The sequence below is a fragment of the Archocentrus centrarchus genome, chromosome 15, assembly GCF_007364275.1.
Source record: "Archocentrus centrarchus isolate MPI-CPG fArcCen1 chromosome 15, fArcCen1, whole genome shotgun sequence".
NCBI classification, from domain to species: domain Eukaryota; kingdom Metazoa; phylum Chordata; class Actinopteri; order Cichliformes; family Cichlidae; genus Archocentrus; species Archocentrus centrarchus.
In genome coordinates this window covers 20,312,110-20,334,459 of record NC_044360.1, presented here as the reverse complement: position 1 = coordinate 20,334,459, position 22,350 = coordinate 20,312,110, and the positions used below count along the sequence as shown (strand labels likewise).

Here is a 22,350-nt window from a genome sequence, read left to right as displayed (position 1 = left end):
AGAAGAGTAATCAAATATTGAGCCAGAATTATACCAGAAGCTTGCTGATGGCTACCTGATTGAGGCGTAAGCTGCTACGGGGCAGTTAAACAAATATTAGTGAGTGTATGTATATATTTGAGCCTGTATGTATACTTCTGAGCCTGTGTAGATCAGAGAAAATCCAAAATAAATTCAGACTACTAATCTAATATCATCCTAAGTATTATTAAGAACAGATACAGGCAGATACTGATGGGGTTTGAGTCCGTTTTCTTCAGATATTACAGTAGAAATTCACATAAAGAAGTTTGCTGTGGGAACCTCTTGCACAAAACTGTCCTCCCTTCTTCCTTATTTGCTCGTGTGAAATTCTAAATATACTCTCAACTCCGTCACAGCTTCACTGGAAGTTTGAAACTGACAGAGAGAGGCACTTGGTAATACAGAGTTCAACACTTCCCTCAAACTTATAGACAATTTATTGTAATTTTACAGTTTCAACACTTATGTTTTTACCTTAACACTGGACTTCAGAAGTTAAAGGAAATGCATAGAGCTGTTTTCCTACAAAACATTTAGAAAGGTGATTTAAGTGACCTGAATGTATCACGGTTGTTGGTGCCAGACAGGCTCGTTTGAGTAGTTGATAAACTGCAGATCTACTGGGACTTTCCTGCGTAACCATCTCTACGGTTTAAAGCTAACAGGAAGGTGACAGTAACTCAAGAAACACTTTGTCATAACCAAGGTATGCAGAAGAGCATCTCTGAATGCCCAACACAGCAAACCTTGAAGCAGATGGGCTACAGCAGCAGAAGACCACACTGGGTGCCACTCCTGCCAGCTAGGAACAGGAAACAGACTAGAATTCATGCAGGCTCATCAGAAGTACACAACAGAAAATTGGAAACAGTTGCCTGATCTGATGAGTCTCAATTCTGCTTCATCATTCAGATGGTAGGGCCAGAATTTATCCCAATAACATGGCGCATGGTGGTGTAATGCAGAGGATATTTTCTCGCCATGTCAGCATTGTTTAAACCACAGCCTACCCGAGTACTGTTGCTCACCATGTCCATCCCTTTGTGATGACAGTGTACCCATCTTCTCATGGTTACTTCCAACATGTCACAAGCCTAAATCATCTCAAACTGATTATTTTAACATGACAGTAAGTTCACTGTACTCAAATGGTCTCCACGGTCATCAGATCTCAAGTCACCCGATAGTTCACCTTTGGGATGTGGTGGAACAGGAGATTCACATCATGGGTGTGCAGTCCACAAATCTGCAGCGGCTGCATGTCAATACAAACCAAATCTCTGAAGAATTGTTCTTGCACCTTTGTTGTGGTATTTCTCAAAGTAAAAGGGGAGCCAACCCAGCACTAGCAAGGTGTAGGTCTGGTAAGTGTATAATACTTCTAATAAATTAAAATTTCATGATGACAGACAAAACAATTCTTAAAAAAAAAGGTCATTTAATCGTTTGTACATGGCAAACACTGTGAAAGCAGCAGAGAACGAGAAATTGTCTTTGACAATTGTCAGTGTCTTGTGTTTGGCTGTGAGGATGTTTTATGTTCAGCAGCAGGTGGAAGAGCAGACCCCGTTCTCCTCTTGTTGGTTGAGCCTCAGACACATGAACAGCTCTTCACTGGCAGCCCGTGGACTTTAACATTGCTCCAACTTGAAAATTTCTTCTCAACAAAGGCAAAGGAAAAAACCAATAATATAAAAAAAAAATAAACCTTCCCAGTGCCCATACTCGCCAAATGGCAAGTGATAACCTTGGTTATTATATGTGGATGGTTTAGTTCATAAGATACCACAACCGTTTCAGTCTCAGAGGGACAAACAAATGATAACTGCACTGCCCCCATGGGTAAACAGTTTAAAAGTGCTATAGACCCCACCCCATCCCCAAGTCCCATTTGTTTAATAAAAAGAAAAAAATATTTCTCAATGCCTTTTCAGAGGTCTATTCACCAGTGGGAACAAATAGGTGTGGCCAATCGCCAATGACGTTTAACTTTACAGTAATGTTACAGGAATTTTTTACTAATTCTTGTTTTAACTTTTACACTATGTACAGGACCACCTGTTCTTGGTCCACAGATAAAGACATAACAAATCAATACTATACAGAGCCAGCTTCTCACTGGAAATCACTCTATTAGTTCCTCAGCTTAAATCCATGTGCCTTCAGCAGTAACCCCCTGCTTCTCCGTGTCCACAGTTCTCTTTTCTTAATGAACATGTACAGTAGTGCTTTAATTTGTAAACTTTAAAGCCACACAGGAGGTTTCGTTTATTCTTCATCCGTGCAGACCTGAAACAGCAGAGAGGTAGGGGATATAATGTGAAATTGATGGTTAACCAGTATATCCATCCCTAAACCTTTAATCGCGGCTTGAAAATGTAAAGTGACCCTGCCTTTACGATCACGCTTTGTGACGTCAATCCACACAATCGCAGCATCTCACCTTAACAAACGGTGGTCTAGCAGCATGCTAGCTGTCCAGCGCCGTTTGGGTTCACTCTCCAGACAGTGACAGAGGAAGTCCTTCCCTTCCGTGCTCAGTTTCTCAGGGATGGGAGGTTTGTGGCCCATGCCCACTTTGTACATGATCTGAAAGTTGTGCTCATACTCATGCCAGGGCCTCTGGAGGGTTGAGATAATTGTAAGAACAGAGTCATTTCCTTGTGGTTTTAAATTTTAGTGAGTGAATTTCCTAAAGCAGTAAAAATAAGTTAAGTCATGTATCACAAGTGATACATTTGTAGTTTTTTTTTAGACAGCTATGCATTGGCAACAGTAACCATGCTCACTTCACTCTTGAAGTGGTTTGCAGAAGTGACAAAAGCTCAGAGTGACGCAGCATCTCAAGCTAAATCTCTATTTTAAATCTAGATTTTAACAGGACAAAAACTCATCTTTTTTTCATTTTCTTCTACTTAACTCATTTATTTAAACATGAAAAATAGCTGTGAGTGAACATTTTTTTTTAAAAGCTTGAACGCGTGAAAAGGAAAACCCGTTTCTTTAACTTGTTACCTTTCCGGTCACCATCTCAATAAGGACGCAACCCAAACTCCAAATGTCAGCTGCTCGTCCGTGTCCTTCTCCTTTTGCTCTGGTGATAACTTCAGGTGCCATGTATGCTGAAAAAATATTTACCAATTTACTATTAATAACAATATTATATAATGCATAATGCAGGTTTGACTGAAATGCTAATCATGCATAATACCTTATGTCCAATGTAAAATGTAGAACAACACAATAATATGCGAAGCATGAAATACACTGGATCCAATAGAGCTCAAGAAAATATTGGCATTCACATCGACTATACAAATATTCATAACAATGGCCACACGCTTATACATAGTTTATAGCATCTAGGATGGGGGGTTGGGGTGTGATGCAATACATCTCTTTTTTTTTTTTACCTGCTGTTCCCAGAGTGCTGTTCACCTCTCCTGGCATTGTATGAGTGTTGTTTCTCAACTTCACTGAGCAGCCAAAGTCACCCAATTTAATCAGGCCTGATGATGTCAGAAAGATGTTGGCTCCTGATGGGGACAAAAAGGAAAAAAAGAAGAGGATGAGGAAACGGTTGCTGAGTTTATGCATAATTTTCTGCACATCAAATAAGAAGAAGAAAAAAAAAAAAAGAGAACAAATGCATGACACTGACCCTTGATATCCCGGTGAACAATGCCGTGTTCATGGAGGACATTAATGGCTATAGTGATCTGTTTGCTGTAAAGCCTGATGACATGCTCCTGCAGCCCCAGCCTGGACACCTCCTCCAGAGTCCCCTCATCACAGTACTCCATGAAGATGTACATCTCCTCCTACAGGTGAGCACATTAACATTTATACCACACTGCCTCCACATGCAACATGTACTTCCTGAACTCACGCTTCTTACCACCGGTGAAGCTCCACTCCAAAGTATCGCACCAGGTTCGGGTGTTTAATGCCTTCGAATAGTTTCAGCTCGTCCGCAGTCTCCTTGATTGTTTTGTGATCATTTGGTTGGAATCGGATCTTGTTGGAGCAAAAAAAAAAAAAAAGGAAATGTGTGTTACTATCGGCAGTCACTATGATCTGTTAAACTGCTGATTCAATTTGCTGAACTACATACCTCCTTCATGGCCATCAGCTCACCAGTGTCAACATTGATGCAAGTATACACCTTCCATACTGGCCCTCACCTGTGATCAAACACAATAACATCACATCAGTGTTTGTGTGAGTATTAAATTGCATCACAATCAAAACATTCACAATGTAGTCATACCTATCTTGTTGCCCCTCTGCCACTTGAAGGTCACCCTTCCTGAGCCCAACTTGCATGACGTTGTCGTATGACTTGGGTGTGTGGCACACCTGGCCGATGATGTTGCGCTGCTTCATCATAGCGTAGCGTTCTCCTCAAACTTGCGAATGGAGCGCGGACAGCCTCCATGGGGCTTTGCCGCCTGCTGTGTCTGAGACAAGGAGACTGGATTCATGATTGATTTTTTTTAAAGCTGCTATGGGATTTAGTTAATATACCTCAAAGCTTATCAATACTTAAGTCTTTAAAAATTTTGTTCTGTGGCTCATAGGACCATGTTTTGGCACCCATCTCTAAATAATCTCTCACCCTTGGACTGCTGATGAAGGTGCGGAGCTCCCAGCTTCTGCGTGAAGCACTGTTAGGGTCTCCCTTAGGATATGAAGGTTCTAATGTAAGAAGGAAAGAAAATGAGATTCAGCCAAAGTATGCTAATACACAAAGCAGATCAAACCCCACAGATCACTGAAAGCACCCACCTTCTCTGTCCTCTGTGGGGCTTGAGTGGCGGCTCAGGGATTCTGAAATTCAACTCTGCTGCAACTGATGACAGACGGTCATTCTCATGGAAACTGGATCCCCTACAAAGACACAGAAGAACTGATGCAATGCTGTGATTCAATCAAAGACTACTTATTCAGATGGAGTGCTTCAGTCTGGCGCAAGTTAGTGCAATCTCGTCTACCGAGAAGGGACTTTACTTTATATGCTTTGAACAGTATGCTGTAGATACATTTTCTTTACATTAAATGAACTGAGGAAAATTTAATGGCTTTCTAAAGGCATCTTAATCACATGCAAACCACTGGCTTGCAAAGGAACAGAAATCATCTTCAACTTGAGAAGCTTTGAGAGACAATTTTCCCAGACTTGTCTTCATAATAAAACTAACTGTACATACAAAACTACTGGAAATTACATAATTTACATTTGAATATAATGCAACAAATTTAACGGTAAAACTTAGACTACAGGAGATATTTTTAGAGAACTGAAGATATAGATTAGAGAGTGCCTTATGAAACCCATTAATAGTTCAGCATGCGTGATGTGTGTGATTAGATCTTTAGTATGCATGCTCTGATTTCAGTACTACATGCTAACTCACCAGGAAAGCATCAAAGCAAGACAGGTGTGGGTAACAAAGCAGAATTCATAGCCAGCTCTTTCAGTGCGGTTCTGTTCATTTTCACACCATGCACAACAATCACAGCAGCTCTTCCCTTAACCAGAAGACCTGTGGAAGTCTTTTTTTTTTTTTGGATTTGGTGACTTTTGTAAAACTTTTACAAGTTACATTTAAGACTAGAATAGCGCTAACCACATCTTATTTTTTTTCCCATCTTTTGTAGCTATGCAAATTATTATGTTGTTGCATCTTCTATCAACCTCAGGATCCTCAGAAACCTTAATATCATTGTAATTTAATAGCCATGCTGTAAATTGATTATGCAGTCATTTAAAGTAAAATGGAAATGCTTCATGATTTAATTTAAATCAAGAGCTTAAAAATGTAAACCAGAACTAAACCAGACTGATGGTCTACATCTGTGATGCACCAATGTAGAGCCTGCGCTTGATTTACAAAGAATGAAATAGCCAATCCAATATCTCACTACATTTCCAAATAGAGTTTACATGCAGTCAGAAGGCTAAAAGCACAATGTAATCAGTCTGCAAGTGAAGCTATAATTAAAGTTATGACAAAAATAAACTCAATACAAAATGCATTACTTAATTAAATATTAGATGTCAGATTCAACTCATTGTCATTGTGCACACAAGGCACACAACGAAATGATCGTTCCAGATCACTCATCCAGAGACGAGCATCTGCGGTCATGCAGCCAGAGACTGGCGCTAACCGTTAGGCAATGTGGTTTAAGTGTCTTGCCCAAGGACACAACGCAGCGCAGGGGACAGGGGCTCAAACCTGCAACCTTCCGGCTGCAAGGCCGAGTGCCTACCCACTGCGCCACTGCCACTACAAATGTGTCTTTCTTACATTTTTGAAATTCACTGTTAAAGGTATACATTGGCACAACATCACAGATTTGATAAGTGGGTAAAACATGCTTTGGCTCTTAGCTCAAGACTTTAAACCCTCCAATACTGATTTTTGACTACATGATTTTGCAAATAATAAATAACATGAAGCATTTCCTCCTTCCATTTCTAGAAGCCTTACAAATAAATTTCTAACAGCTTGGGTTTTTTTTTTCCTCTTGTCTGGAGCTGAGCTCTGACAACAGTTTCATCAGTTTTTTTTTTGGGGGGGGGGGGGGGGGGGGGGGGGGGGGGGGGGGGGGGGGGGGGGGGGGGGGGGGGGGGGGGGGGGGGGGGGGGGGGGGGTTGGGGGGGGGGGGGGGGGGGGGGGGGGGGGGGGGGGGGGGGGGGGGGGGGGGGGGGGGGGGCTACCTGGCGTCATTGGGGGGGGCTGCCGGGTGCTTTGCTGTGGCTCTGTTCCCCTGGCCCCTGAGGGACAGGGCGAGGGCCGTTTGGGAACAGCTGGTTCCGGAGATCACAGGGGAGACTTCGAGAGCTGTGTGGTGAAAAAACAAACTGAGGAGCGCTGCCTTGGAGAAAAGGTGGCTTGCATGGATGTGTGTAGATATATGTATGTGTGTGACTAGGTGGCTGGTTCAGGGACAGATATGCACACTCACTCAAGACAGTCTCACACAGCACACATACGCACAAACAAGAAGCACACATGACACACAAGCTTAATAACTACAGAGCAAAAACATTAGAAGGTAAAAAAAAAAGCAAAGCATGCAGGATAGTTTGAACATAAAAAAAAAAACTTAGACACATTGTTCCAAAACCTCAAACTGCAGTCACCTACCTGAAGCCTTCAGCATTAGGGATGATCAGAGGGGGGTTTGGTGGGTCGCTATGGCAGCGGCCATCAATTTTCCAGTACGAGGGCTATTCCTGGAACCTGAAAAGAAAAAACACCTAATGCTCAATTTATTCCATCCTCAGATTGTCACTGGGTGTAAATCACGGCAATAAGAAATAAGTTAGCAGTAAGAAGAAATCCTCTCTCATGTTTTTACAAACAAAAAAAGTTGGAACACTGTAAAATACAACAAACACAGAATACAATGATTTCCAAATCTCATAAACCCATATTTTATTCACAATAGAACAATCAAATGTTTAAACTGAGACATTTTACTCTTTCATGAAAACAGTAGCAATCATATTAGCTTATCAATTTGATGGCAGCAACATGTCTCAAAGAATTTGGGATGGGGCCAACAAAAGACTGGAACAGCTGGAGGAACATTTACAACTAATGATATCAACTGGCAACAGGTCATTAACATTATTAGCAGAGTCTCTCAGAGGTGAAGATGGTTCACCAAGCTGCAAAAAAACTGCATCGACAAATTGTGGAGCAATTGCAGAATAATGTAACATAATTTAATATATTTAAAGTAATGTAATGAATAATGGAATGTAATTTAACATAAAATTACAACAACTTCGAATATCTCATCAGCTACAGTCGATAATATCATCAAAAGATTCAGGGAATCTGAAGAAATCTCCGTGCACAAGGGGCAAGGGCCAAAAATCAGTTGGAGGCCTGTGATCTTTGGACCCTGAGGCAGCACTGCATTAAAAACAGGCACGATTCTGGCCGTGGAAATCACTGCGTAGCCTAGGAAAACTTCCAGAAATCAGTCTGACCACAGCTCATTGCGCCATCCACAAATGCAGGTTAAAGCTCTCTCATGCAAACAAGTTGCACATCTGGAAAGGCACCACCAGAGCAGCATATGCTCCCATCCATATGATGTATTTTCAGGGATATCAAGGCAACAGAATGCTAAACTGCATACTGCAGTTATTACAAGGTGTTGAACTGGCTGTCTGCAGTCCAGACCTTTCACCAACTCAAAACATTCTGCACCTCATGAAACAAACAAAAAAGACCCAGCCCTGTTGAGAATGGGAACACATTCTCTCGCCCAAAAGTCCAGCAACTGGACTCCTCAGTTCCCAGATGTTTATGGACTGTGAGAGGGATGCTACACAGTGGGAAACATGACTCTGTCCCAACTTATTTTAATTCACGTTGCTGCCATCAAATTTTCTCTGTTTAAACATTTGAGGTTCAATAACCATAGAAATCCACAACAACCACATATGTTGCAACATTTTCCTTTGTTCTGGTACCAGTTTGTAAACGTCATATCTAATTTTCCACTCCATAACACGTTTTAACGTCAACAAATCATTTGGTGGTAGAATTATTTATCCATGTAACATTCCTTATGTTACATTACTTTACTTTTCCTCAGGTTTAATATTTATTCTTTATTTATACCCATTTACTTTAGACGAGGCTGAGGAACCTGTCCACCTTATTTAAATTAAGCTTCTCTATTCTATGGGAACTGAACTCCAGTGTCACTGCTGCTTTGTCTGCTTTGTTAACAGCATGACTCCATGGCATCCGGATTGTAAACTTGCAGAGCATACGCTGGAAATCAATTCTAAGCTCTAGATTGGAAGCTGGTATTGTGGAGAAGCTTCTTACCAAAGTACAGGCCAGTGAACCGGGCTATGAGGTTTTCCAATCACATGTCCAATACATTCATTCATCAAGGCTTGAAAATTCTGCAGAAACACAACACAAATTTTCAGTTAGTATAAAAACATTTTATTCCAAGCAGCTTATTGTGCATGTTATAGAAAACCAGAGACAAGAGGTTAAAAGGTTGAGCCATTATCTCTTATCTGTGTAGAAAACTATATTTACCAGGAAGTCATCCTCTGGTAATGCTGAGATAAAGGCAGGCTCAATAGCCTGAAGAAAGTCAAAACCCTGAGTCGCCCACCTGCAGAAGGGAAACATTGTAAATCAGTGTATCCAAAAACAAACAAACAAAAAAACAACAAATGGTTACTTAATGATTTATGATTTTTTTTTTTTTTTTTGAGAAACATGTCAGACAGGAAACATTACCGATTATGACAACTGACCCATGCCCAGAGTTAAGTGGGACTATTTCTGTTTGAGTATTTGTCATTGTCATACTATTAAAAGTCTTCCCTGTTATGTCTCCAAAATGTCAAGTTACGTCAAAGTCCTGACGCTATTAGAGCACAAAGTTTGCCATGGTAACTTGTTAGGGCTCAAAGGAAAGGCTCTTGACAAAAAGGACTAAAAATAAACACCTTAATGAACATTGTGATTTTACACAGTAAATAAATATAGCTGCAGCATAATATAAATCTTACACTGATTCATCATTTTTTGCCAAAGCCATTTCACATGTATGATGACTTAAAGCTCCAACAGTGAGCCTGGCTTTAGCCAGCTTTCAAGCACTGCTACAAAAAGCATCCTGAGCAGCATATTACAGACCAGACGACTACCCAGCAGAGCAGACACTCTAGAAGGGGCACAGTGAAACATAAGTGATTTTCTTAAACATGCTTGAGCTTAGCTGATGGAATGTCTTACCTGGGTTTGGTGCCCCTGCCACTCTCACATTTAGTCAGGACATAGGTCATCCACTTGCGGGCAAAAGCTATGTAACGATCCCCGATCCTCTGTCTGAACTCTCCTGACATCAGGCGCACCACCTCCTTGTGGTACTGGAAGCAAAGAAAATCAACCACAGTACAGTAAGAATTGAGAATTCAGAAGGGTTCCCTCCACGTCCGGGTATCCCAGATTGTTTATGAATATGAATATGAATCTCTATTTCAATGTATGTTTGCACACATTTCAATATATCAACTGCTTCTATTTCCATATAAAGAATTGAGGGGAAGCTCAAGACCTTTGCACAGTACTGTATGTAGCTGTACCTGTCAGTGTTAATGCATTTTTGTAATTAAAATAGCAAGTACGCGGGTACAGACCATGAGACGCAGCATTTGCCACATTTAATTTCTCAAGTTTTTTACCTCAAAGGCAAAGTTGTAGCCCTGAGTCATCGCCTCTCTATAGTAGTGATGCAGGGTGGCTGACTCTGACTCGTCGATCTCTGCCTCAAACTCCGTGGTAAACATGTCCTCCACTCGGTCAATGGCGTGGAATATCTTAATGCATAGTTGCAGTGCCTCGTTCTGTGAAAGCAGTGAGAAAATGAGGAGAAGAAAGGTTCAAAACCTTTCATTATTATTATTATTATTAATACAGTACCAGTCAAAAGTATGAATTTATTATCAAGTGCAATCATGGGATGCATATAAAATTGAAAATTAAAGGAAATCTTGTGAGTTTTTTCCCTCATATTATGGGCTTGAATATAACAGTTAGAGTTACTGAAAGTTTCCCTTTAGGAAGTACTTGACTTTTATGCAATGTGAACAGGCCAGAAAAATCAGGGTAGCTGATAACAGTTGCTATAAAAACAGATCTGAAAGTAGGACACTGACAGCACCTGTCTGCACGACAACACATAATAACCATGAGTTAGATGTCATAGCATGTGGTTATGTAAGCACCTTGAGCTCTTCAGAGCGCCAGCATAAGAGCTGACTGGATGTTTGCTCTCGGTTAGGGGTAGCACATCCTCCATGGACTGCTGAAAGGCCTTTCGCTGCGCCACTAGATGAGCTGACTGCATCACAATCAACAGCATGTTCTCTACCTGAAAGCATACAGAACCATCGTGAAGCATATAAGAATGAGACAAACCAACAGGCAGACGCACGCACTCACACACATAGACTGCACTTAGAAATGTGACATACCTTCATGGCCCTTAAAGTGTCAACAGTTTCCATCTGTGGGACAAGTTTGAGAAGCTCTCCATCCCATTGAGCCCAATCAGAATCAGTAGTGGATTCCCCAGCTTTGTGTTTACTCATGAGCAGGAAGGCCTCATTAGCAATTTCATCTGGCTCTCTGGAACAGTCTTTGCCAGCAGCAGCATTAAGAAGCTGCAGGATGACAGGACGCTGATCCATCAAGGCACACGGGACAAAAACTTGGAGTTCTTCCAAGCCCGGTATCTGAACCTGGGGGTAAAAGGAGAAGGCTAAACGGTTATATAAATGATCGGAGGGTAAAAAAAATAAGATCAGAAATTGGCTAAATAAAATGGAAAAATAAAATCCAAAACAAAATAAACACCTTGACATAGTTTCTTTTCTTCAGTGCGTCCAGGAGACAAGAAACCCCGTTAGTGATACTGAAATCTGCAGCAACCTCCAAGTCCTGCAGAGAAGGATGCAAACAAAGTACGTGTCAAAACACACGATCCTGATGCTTCAGTGAACAGAGAAAACAGGGTCAAAGACAAACTGCAAAGGCAGTACTGCTGCATCTTTTTTGGTCCAGAAAGTGAAAATTCTTTAATTCTGTCTCTCACCTTACGCAGCATTTTGGCAAAGCCGCAGAGCCTTAGATGCTCGCTCCTGGCCTCGTGGAACAGCGACTTAAGAGACCGACTAGTCTCAATTACAGACCGCCTAGAAAAATCAAAAGCTTTAAAGTTAAGCCACTGGGACAAAAATGCCAATATAAACTCAAATCTTGAAATCTAATAACTGCAATATCATCCCACCTGATCTCATCTGAGGCAGTGCTGTCATCCGCGCTTTCCCAGAATTCATTATCACTCTTTTTCAGGCCAGCATCGAGGAATTCTCCAGTGGATTTGAGCAGCATCCCAGCAATGTCACTGCAGAGAGCAAGAGTAGTGCTCAGCTTCATATAAATGATTAATAAACTTCTGCAAGTAGGCACCATGACTAAAACAAGAATGCAGTCACTCAGTTTTAAGATGGCACATTTTTGATGGACTGCGGGTTCACTCACCAGAAAAGCTTCCCAGACTGGGCTTCTCCTCCACGGATGTAGGGAGTGATGACCTTGGTGAAGTGCCATTCCTCCTCCAACAGGTTCTTTAAGCTATGAGAAGGCCTGAGGCAGCTGCTGCAACATCTGAATCCAGCTGTGCATGTAGTCAAAGTAAACCTACACAGAATGCAGCAGACAATGGATAATCCCAGAATCTTCAAAGGACAAAGTACAGCTGAAAAAAAGGAGGAGGGAGAATGTCTGGGAAACTTACCACTAACATCTTGTGAAGGTCTTCTTCAAAACTCATCAATATTGGCATTTATTTGCAAGCCCTGAGCATCAGTCACCACGCCATGCAGCATGAACTGATAATACTACTGCTTCATCACAAGACCACCTTTAAGGACCTCTTTACACTCACGTACCACTGCAGAGCACAAACAAACACAAGTAAGACACTTGTACATGACATGCCTGCAAGTATAACTCTCTTCAAGGACAACTGCCTGTAAAATGGTAACAATGCACACAAAACTACAAAAGCAAGGATTCCAACAGCTGCTTGCCTGTTTGATACTGAGCAGCGAGGCTCTCCGCAGGCCTCTGTTCAAGTCGCAGTTTAAGGCATTCGTGAATGACATTGAGGAGGACTCTACACAGCACGAGGAATGCTGGCCGGAAAGGATGGTAGGTCCATGTCCATCAGATCTGCCCAGGATACCTGATCTGCTCCGAGCTCTTGGTCAGCAGGACTGCTGCACTGACGTGACAGCTCCGGCAGGTAATCGCTGTACAGCATTGGGTCTGCAAAGTCTGCAAACTGCAAGTGGAAGAGGACAGTGAACTTAATTGAGCATCTCTTGGGTGAGGGGGGGGCTTCTTGTAAGCTCCTATCAGTAAGAACTTCTCAAAATGAGGTTTCCCCAAGTGACTAATTACATGATATTAACATTTGCACTACAAACAATGTAGTTGTTACACTGCTTCTGCTCTCAACACTCAACATTTCAAAAAAGTCCAGACTGCAGACACGAATGCTATTAAACTGTTTAGAACCAATGTATCACTGTTTTAATTGGAACAACAACAAAAAAAACACGCTTAATTCTACTGTTCCCTTATTAACGAGGGGGTTGCCACAGCAGGTTGCTCTGCAGCTTTGATTTGGCAGTTTTTTTCTTTTTTATGCCAGGGATCTGTGTCTCATGGATTCAAACAAAAGATCTTTTCTTTCTTGGGCAAATATATGAACCACTACACTATGGACTCACTTGAATATGGCAGTGAACAGATGTTTGGGAAACATCCTGTTTTGGTCTTCATTATCACCCATAACATGTAAATAATGCATGCAGTATAACAATGTACTTAAAAATCTTTTCCCTTGAGTTTCTTCTAGAACAATAGTTAAATGCTTCATGCCCCGTTGGTATAGAAACATCATGTTAGAATAGGCAGAACCTCAAAGTACTGTATTTTAAATAAATCAAAGAAATAATTATCTTTTCATTAGCATCTGGAAAAGGCTGCTAAGCAGATGTGTAGCTCAGCACATCCCACAGACAAAATTCTTTGGGGGCAGCGTAAACCTAACCCACCTACTAAAAACTCTATACATATGCAAACGACTTGCCAGGTAATGCAGCTGAGAGAAATCAGCCCTATTGTTTCTGACCTGGTGTGAGCTTGGGGGGTTTCCCCCAGACTGACTTGTGAAAACCTTTTGAGTGTTAACAAACCATTACCATTTCCAGTGGCAACTTGAACTACTAAGAACACAATAAGAACATGCCATTTTAGAAATCCATTCAATAATCTCTATCGGTAGAGTGATCGTCTTGTTTCATTTTAAAGATTTGGGTGGCCAAAATGGTAACAACAAGTTAATTAAACAATTATTTCATTTATTTAACAACAATTTAACATTTTAAAAACAAGAATGATGACATTCAAACTTTTTAGATACTGAATTTGCAGCATTTGTGCTAAAACTCATGTGGTTTTAATTAAATGAACATTTAAGTGACAGATTGCTGTAGGACTCGTTTCTAATTTTCTATTCATTTTTTAAATTGTCAATAAACAAGAACATGTTTCAGCAGTTAAAAAAAAAAAAAAAAAATAAAATATAATTTGCTTACCAAAGCTGTTGTTAGTTACTTTTCTGTACATCAATAAAGTGATTAACCAGGAGGGCCTTAAACACCAGATGTATACATTCCCTGATGTAGCTTTAATAAGGCTATCAAGTTTATGGGATTTCATTTGACTACCAGATTTCTTAGAATAAATTCATTGAATGATATCCTCACCTCTAGTGCAAGAGTGTGGCGGAGCAGCGCTGCTCTGGACCTCAGAAGAGAGCGATCCATCAGTTTGTGCAGTCTGAGGATCAGTTTACGCAGCCCCATCTGTTTTAGAGCTTTATCCACAAATGGTCTGTAGATGGATGTGGGACAGAATACTCCCCCTCCCACAGATGCTTCTGCACTTCCTGAAGTAGCATTTGGAAGAAACTCATCTTCAGACAACAATCGGGCAAATTTAGGAGTCAGGGTGGGAGACATCTCTCCCTCAGTGACAGTACCCACTTCTTCGTCGTCCTCAGCATCCCTGTCCTCTCCATCACTTTCTGTGACAAAAGTGGCTATTGAGTCATTCTCATCATCTTCCTCGTTTTCTTCATCTTCATTTCCGCGAGAGCAGCGAGGTGAAGGGATCTCAAAGACGGGCCACCCAATACGGGATAAATCATGGATGCCCAACACAGTGGCCATAACGCGCAGCTTCTGGTTTAGGTCCTGGGTGATATTGAGCCACAGACAGAGCGCCTGCACCCTGCCTTGAAAGTCTCGTGCTGCATACTTTTCATAGTCCTTTTGTAAGGCCTGCAAAGAGGGATATAAAGCTTCCACAGACTCCAACAGTTCCATAACACGCTTGACCTGCTCAAATGACAGCCGCTGACGTTGAAGATGCTCCCTGCAATCCGCGCCAGACCCCAGAGGCTCTGCTGCATTCATTGTTGATGAGGGGCAAGCACTAAAGCCCCAGAGATCTACTCCACAGTGGTTGGTCTCTGCTACAGCAGGCTCCCTTTTCTCTTCACAGACTAGGTGAGGGACACTTTGACAGTCTTCCTGAATTGCTTGAGACCTTGAACACTGAGCCCCTCTCAGGCTGTCGTAGTTGACTTTAAAGTGCAGCACCTCGTTGATGATGTCGGGGATAGCTCGGCGAGCAGTGAAAAGAAAAAGGTCTTGGTCACTGATGGAACGTCGTGCATGCCACGCCTGCAGCTCCAGCCAAATAACCTCGTTGTTGTGATCCATGTAAGGCATGTTCTCCAAGCCTCTCTGCTCCTTCTCTTTCCTCTTGGAGGACATAGATGTGAGCTTGAGCAACAGACGCAAAGTTTCAAAGAATTTGACACGGTCAGCAGGACAGTCTGTCCTGGAGGTCTGGCGATGGGTCCGGGCAATATGGGGCATGGATACAGGAAGATTGCGACTACTGCAGCCCAAACTCAAGTAATGCTTCCTGGGATCCATGCTGAGGGCACCAAAATGGCTTGACTTTGAGATTGGATCCAGCATGAAGGAACCCTCAAATGTCTTCTTGTGGTCTCTTTCTGTGGAGCGCAGTGTGGCCCTCTGTTTCTTGCCCTGTTTGTAGCTCTGTTCCTCAGAGGTCTCCATTACCTTGTGACTGTCCCTAACGGCAGATGAGCTGACGTCGGCTGGAATAAAAACAGACTTCCAGTCAGAACACTGTGTGCAAAGCTGCATGTAATAAGTGATTTCTATATAAATTTCTATGTCAAATTAATTTATTAACTTACCTTTGCTTGGAGACCGACCGGCACTCCTCCCCTGACTGCTCCTTTGGTGTTTGCCAGACATGCGTTTCATCTGACGGGGGTTATATGGAGGTGATGTCCCATACAGAGCTTCCTCTTCCTCACTGGGAGAGTCACAGGATTCATCCACTTCTTGGCCTTGTAGGGATGCATCTTCTGCTGGCTTGGCCTGCCTATTAAATAAGAATGACAACAGAAAACACAGCCTATTGATCTGGTCTAGATCTGCATATTTACATTAGATTTGCATATCTATATAAGCACTGTCACCTGGAACAGACACGAGATTTGGCAGAGACACAGCGACTTGAAATCATTTCATTCATATCACAAACAACACCTAAGAAATGTGTGCACAAGGTCAAAGAGTGCTCTCCTGTTTGCACCAAGAACAGACTGTGCAGCAAATCTCCAATGCCACAGCAGACAGGCTGCTAAATTGCAACTAGACTGAGTGTCTGTTACTACCTACAGCAGTCTGACGACTTGTCTGCCCTGGCTGCTCCCTAAATGTCTAACAGCAAAAGCCTGTGCATGACCACAGGCATCCAGGTGCAGGATAAACTCTCTTGGTAAACATAAAAGCTTGACCAAAAAGGGAGTTCAAGTAACCCATTATTAAATTTATCTTCTAAGTCATCAATCATACTGCCCAAGACTGAGCCAGTTGCATGCAAATATAGTGCTTATGCAAAAAGCACAACACCTTGAGGAGACTGCAGTAAATCCTGAGCAGCAATAAGGATTGGGCACCATGGCTACTACTTACCAGCATTCTGAAGGGCTATAGCAGTTAGTTCTGCAGAAAGGAAACATTATAAACACTTGAAACACTGGGGAAAAAAAAAAAGCCAAAGCTGGGAGCACCACGCCTTTCCAGATTACAATGTCAAGGCTTTGTTCACTAAGGCCTTTCTGAGAGTCTTTTTAATAGGATTAGAGTAAAGGGTTGGAAGGTCTCACCCTGTCAAAATAAAACAATGAGGAAGAAAAGGAAGCGAATGAAAACGAGTGATGTCTATTATATCTATGCAGGCCACCATGTGTCCCTCCGTTGATCATCTGACTAAATGGCAATCCCCTACATGTGCCTGTTAGTCTGTGTGCAGGCAGCTTCAAAAAAGGGGAGGTGTGTATCACTGTCACCTGGGGAGTGTGAGTATCATGGGGGTGGGGTTGATAGCGGAGGGAGACCACAAGTCTATCACCCATCTGCCCCCAGCAGAATGCCTATGTGACTCTCCACACATACACATACACATACACATTCAGAGAGAGCGAAAGAGAGACTGGGAGCGGCTGTGGAACTAAATGCAAGGCAGACACAGGTCAGACACCTGCTGAAAATGCTGCATGTGCAAGACTAGCTGCATACCTGTTCCTGTTCACAAAACAGTCATACTCAGCATCACTGCAATAATACGGCTAGTTTCTGCTCATGCAAAATGTCTCAAATTGTTAATGCAGTCAGAAGCTCCTTTTTTCACACGGTTCTAATCTTGTGGAGTGGCCTATAAATTCAGATGTTAACCAAAGCACCTTTTGTTTTTTACTAATTTTTACTAAAGCAATCAAATTATTCGTGATGTTCTTAAGTGCTTGGGTTATTATTAAATGCTCTGTTTTTCTCTTTAGACTACATTGGAAAGAAGTCTTCAGTTTAAGATATTTGTTTTGGGATTTTTTGGTCAGTATCTATAAAAACCCATTAATCCCCACGAGAGCACAACCAGCCTACCTAAAACAGTTTTGAAATTACAGATCAACTCTTAAATGAAAGTACACTGATTTCATTATGAGTGTATTCTATGGGAAACTGTGAGGGAACTTGTTCTGCAAGAGACGGACAAAAAAAGCGTGCAGTACTTTTCAATGTGCCTGCACAGTACGCAACTGTGTTTCTTACAATAAGGCATTAAGCGCCACAACAGACAAATCACTGTGGTTTTGTAATGTGATAAATCTGACAGGTATCAGGGAACATAAAGAAAGAAGACATATTAAAGCAACTATGCAACACTCAAGTACAAACTACTCCTGCATTAGATCAACAAAGCATTTAAAAACCTGCTATGCTTCCAGACACCTACGGCGTGTGTGTGTGTCAAAAGTGATCAGACGGTCTGTGTGTATCTGTAAACATTCCAAAACCTGGATGTGTGTGTGTGTGTGTGTGTGTGTGTGTGTGTGTGTGTGTGTGTGTGCGCATGTTTGGATGTGCATGAGTATGTGTGTGAGTGTGTGAGAGGACAGAAATAGTACATACATGTGAGCGGGAATGAGACCAATTTTAAAAAACGCACCCCTCTACGCAGAACAGAGTGATTCAATCACTCAGGAATGAGAGCGGAACCAATGACGCCATCAGCGCTGGTTGTTTGTTAGGTTGCCATGACACATTTCAAGCACAGACTGTGCTGTTGCTGTAAAGGGTACGCAAATTTGTCTTGTGAATTTCTTAACCTACTTACGCACTGCACAAAAGTTACCAGCATGTGTGTCCTGCAGTTAACCATAGCAGCACTGTGGTCTTCAAGCTGTCCCTGCCTGGCTGCCACTAGTGAATAATCACTGCAGATGGTGTCTGGCTGCTCTCAATGGCTCATCTGATGGCTCATTGGGGCTCCCATAAAGGCTAGTGGAATGCTAAAGCCCCAGGCAGAACACTGAGTGAATAATAAACAGCACAAAATCGAGAGTCTTTTCTGTATAGCGACTGAAGCAGAGATACCAAAGGCTGCCAGAGTCAGGGGGGCCTGACCTTTGACACCAACCATCCACACTATTGTACCAGCAAGGGGCACTCTATTGTAAAATGGTGACACGTGGCCCGTGAGGCCCACAGCTGAATACCACACAGCTGGTTAGTGAGCACACTTGCTCACAATGCCCAAACTAAAGGGGACTTTTTTTAAAGAGAGGAAAAGGAGGAGAAGGTGGTTGGGGTTTTGTATGAGCACACTTTGCTTTAATTAGGTCACGCTGCCATAACTGATGCCTAACTGGTAGGCTAAATACAGATTTGAATTACCCCCCCACTGTAAAATGCATGTGTCTGCAGGGTACTAATTTCAACCAGTAGCTCACTGCTGAGACCATGAGATTAAAAAGCAATTGGTGTGCACGTGCCCCTTTCTCAGTGGAAATGCAGCACATGTATATAACATTAAGCATTTGCGATATGCTGTTAATGCCTGATAAACTGGCAGAGCTGAAACCACCATCAGCTTTTGCGCTGTAAGCTGATAGAACTCAGAAACAATGAACATGATGTACTTAACCACACCCCCTTTGCTGGAACAATGTAACCTCCCAGCTTCTCCTGCATGCAATTATGCAAAGTACACTGTTAATGCGCAGTAAAGGAGTTTGCTTCTGTTATTACAGTGCACTAAATGGACTCTAATTCATAGCCCTGAAAAAGTTAATTGATCTACAAACATTGCTTTGATTACTATCTGGACTTGCTCTTTACTCACCAGAGGAAACCGTCTCTGTAAGAAAAAAACTGTACCAGAGGAAGCTAAAGTAGACACTGTTTGCAGACTGCCGGATGAAGCACGAGTTAAACGATAAATGGTGTAATGACATGTTTTTCACCTTATGACGCATGCATTATAAATGCGGTGAAAGCAGCAGTCTGCTCCACCTTTGAAACGTAATCTGAAACTGTAGTGGGAAACAAGCAACACCTCTTTTAGTTTCGACTTGCACTCTGTTCTGCAGCTGTGCACATTATAAAGCGTGTATTCAAGTCAACAAACATGTTATTCACCAGTGCTTAATCATTTTTATTACACGATTGCTCTCCTGCATTAGCAACATCAGTTGCCACAGTTCAGTAGTTACAAAAGTGCTATTGTTTAAAAGGAAATGACAGATGAAAGTGGCAGCCTGTGAGAGTGTTAGTTTCTTTCTCTAAAGCAGGTGTGGGCAGAGACAGGATGCAGATAGGAAATGCTAGAGGACAGTCCATCTGTATTCTACAGCCTGTGCTCCTGGCAAAAGCAGGCATTAATGAGTTCTGCCCAATGAGCGCCTACAGGGCTCCAGGCAGCTATCTACTGCACACAGTAGCCACATCCTGAAATCTCTGGAATGCTTGTGAGCCACAGTGTCTTCAGACTGACTTTGAGAACAAGACATTATTGACAAAGGACCTCTGTACTTGCAAAGATAGGGATAGCCTTCAACTGCCAAGTGAGCACATAACTGATCTTTCTTAAAATAGCTGATGGTGTGAAACAATCTTATATAAGCTCATAGAGGTAGATAGCTGCAAAGACTAAAAGCAAACTTCTTATAGTCTTTTCAGTCTACAGTTTGAATTTATATACAGAACTATGCATCATGAACCCGATAAAGGCTGAACTAATGTTGCTCCTCTGCAAACGCTGCAGCTTGGAACATGTAAACGCTGTTGTTTACAATTTTTGCTGGCAGTTTATAGTAATCCCATTACTATAGAAACAGCATGAAAGCAAATTCTGCAGTAGAGACAAATTTAGACCCACATTTGTTAACCAGTAAAAAAAACACTGCCAAGCATTTGTTTGAGCTCCCTAGAACATCAGTTACCTTTCATCTGCTGGTGCACAAAGTAAACGTGATATAATAAGCATGTAAAGTGATATCAACTTGGGACACATGCTACCAGCAATATTGCGGGCACTGGCTCATCAATTTTCTTTCTGCAATAATGTCAGGCAGCAATAAGCCTAACCCAGGCCCATTGTTGCACAATCAAGACGAGCTGTTTGTGTATCCACTTCGACTGAGTGGCCACAAAAGTGCAAGGTAATAACAAGTGGCTGCTACTCAATCATTACCGAAATAGCCACCGAAGAAAAAAAAACGTATGTTTGCTCAAAACTGGGATTATGGCATTTGACAAGAGTTGACCTAACATGACAAATGATGCTCACTCTGTCAAAAAACAAAACAAAAACTGCATATGAGGAGGAGGAGGAGAAGGGGAGGAGGAGAGGGGAAGACACAACAGCAGATTCCTGAGGGTCTATCGCCAGCGGTCAGGGGCAAACACTGCGGCATTTCGATTACCAGATACGCACATATTTTCCTGAGAATCTGCTTAAATGCAGTCTTCCTGCGCGATTGCACAAATGTGTCCCTCACCAACTTTGCCATCTAAGCACATACAGTACGGCCAAACATCCGCAGCGGTGCACATTTGCAATACATTATCAGCCACTATTATTCCATATCCCTGGAATAATAGTGACCCAAATGCGATGCATCGAGTCTGAAAGTACAGATTCAGCGTCCAGCAGCAGCGCCGAGTGGAGCCACGGGGTTAACAATAACAGTAGGGCAACACGCTAGCTACAGTAGCGAAGTTTGTGTGCCTTGATGTTATTGGGGAAATGCACAACCTGGCAATCCAAAATCATCAAAAACGGACATTCAAGTCCACTTAAGGGGCCCACACTGCAAAGCTAATGTAGATTCAGCACTGCCCGTTTCTGTCAACAAACTTGCGGCTGAACAATAAACTGACCAGCGGCGGCTAATATGGACGTTAGCTAGCTGGCACTGTTGCACTGTTATAGCGGTTGGTAATTGTTAATAACGTTACCTCAGCATTTGGCGAGCATTTTGGCCTCTTTCACGAGCAACAGAGACCTGCTTGGAAATAAATTATCTGCGGCAAAGTACGCAGAAAAATATTTCTCTAAAAAAACAAACAAAAAAGTTTAGAACTACAGTGCTCTGCAAATGCATTAACTGCACGGGTATCACTATTTGACAGGAAGTCGATTTCTGCAGGATGCGCAAGCGCTCCGATTGCAGTGTCATGGCTAGCTCACTATTTGGCAACTGCGAAATCCTGGCGATAAAGTGTCTGTTCAACGAATTCGCGTACCTGCTGGGCTTGTTCCGATCCGGCGGCTCCATAACAAAGCGGTAGCTCCTTATTTCAAGCTATGCATGGACTATACCATTCTAAGCTACATCAAACACACTTTGCACTGGTAAATCTATGCAAAGGAGGTGGATTTTGTCTCTTTATAGCACTTTCTATCCGCCGGCACAGTTGACTCTCGCTTGTGCGTATGCTGTCGCCATCTTTCCACCGTTCATTGAAGGAGGAGTGCCACAGCCTTGCAATGCTACGGCAACTGGGAGAGATCATCTTCGCTCATCAGTGCAGGGCCGGAGTGATCGCGTTTATCCTCAGGGAGCAATCACAGCTGTCGCATTTACGACAGACATTACATTGTCACCACTTGGCTGATATGACTAATTACACTTGAAACCACTTGTTATACAGAGCTGTGAAAAAAAAGTTGGTTGCGTGAAACGACTGAGACCAGTGGGTGCGTCTGATTATTTTTAATTAATTGTTCATGAGTGGGT

The 22,350-nt window shown here is 42.3% G+C and overlaps 1 protein-coding gene across 1 annotated transcript; it reads right to left on the bottom strand.

Moving 5' to 3' along the window:
* Positions 1-1,462: 1,462 nt before the first annotated feature.
* On the bottom strand, positions 1,463-22,077 carry map3k4 (mitogen-activated protein kinase kinase kinase 4). Its single transcript, XM_030748282.1, is given in 37 exon segments — positions 1,463-2,313; positions 2,468-2,646; positions 3,040-3,146; positions 3,438-3,560; positions 3,686-3,846; positions 3,926-4,041; positions 4,139-4,191; positions 4,194-4,208; positions 4,295-4,328; positions 4,330-4,424; positions 4,427-4,478; positions 4,643-4,722; positions 4,813-4,852; positions 4,854-4,914; positions 6,752-6,768; positions 6,770-6,875; positions 7,182-7,294; positions 8,909-8,968; positions 9,111-9,189; positions 9,819-9,952; positions 10,268-10,429; positions 10,811-10,863; positions 10,866-10,956; positions 11,060-11,326; positions 11,442-11,525; positions 11,680-11,779; positions 11,875-11,991; positions 12,129-12,229; positions 12,231-12,287; positions 12,385-12,417; positions 12,419-12,540; positions 12,670-12,707; positions 12,709-12,794; positions 12,796-12,933; positions 14,426-15,852; positions 15,955-16,145; positions 21,857-22,077. Coding segments are annotated over 37 exon segments (4,851 nt in total). The 5' UTR covers positions 21,889-22,077; the 3' UTR covers positions 1,463-2,186.
* Between the last annotated feature and the right edge of the window lie 273 nt (positions 22,078-22,350).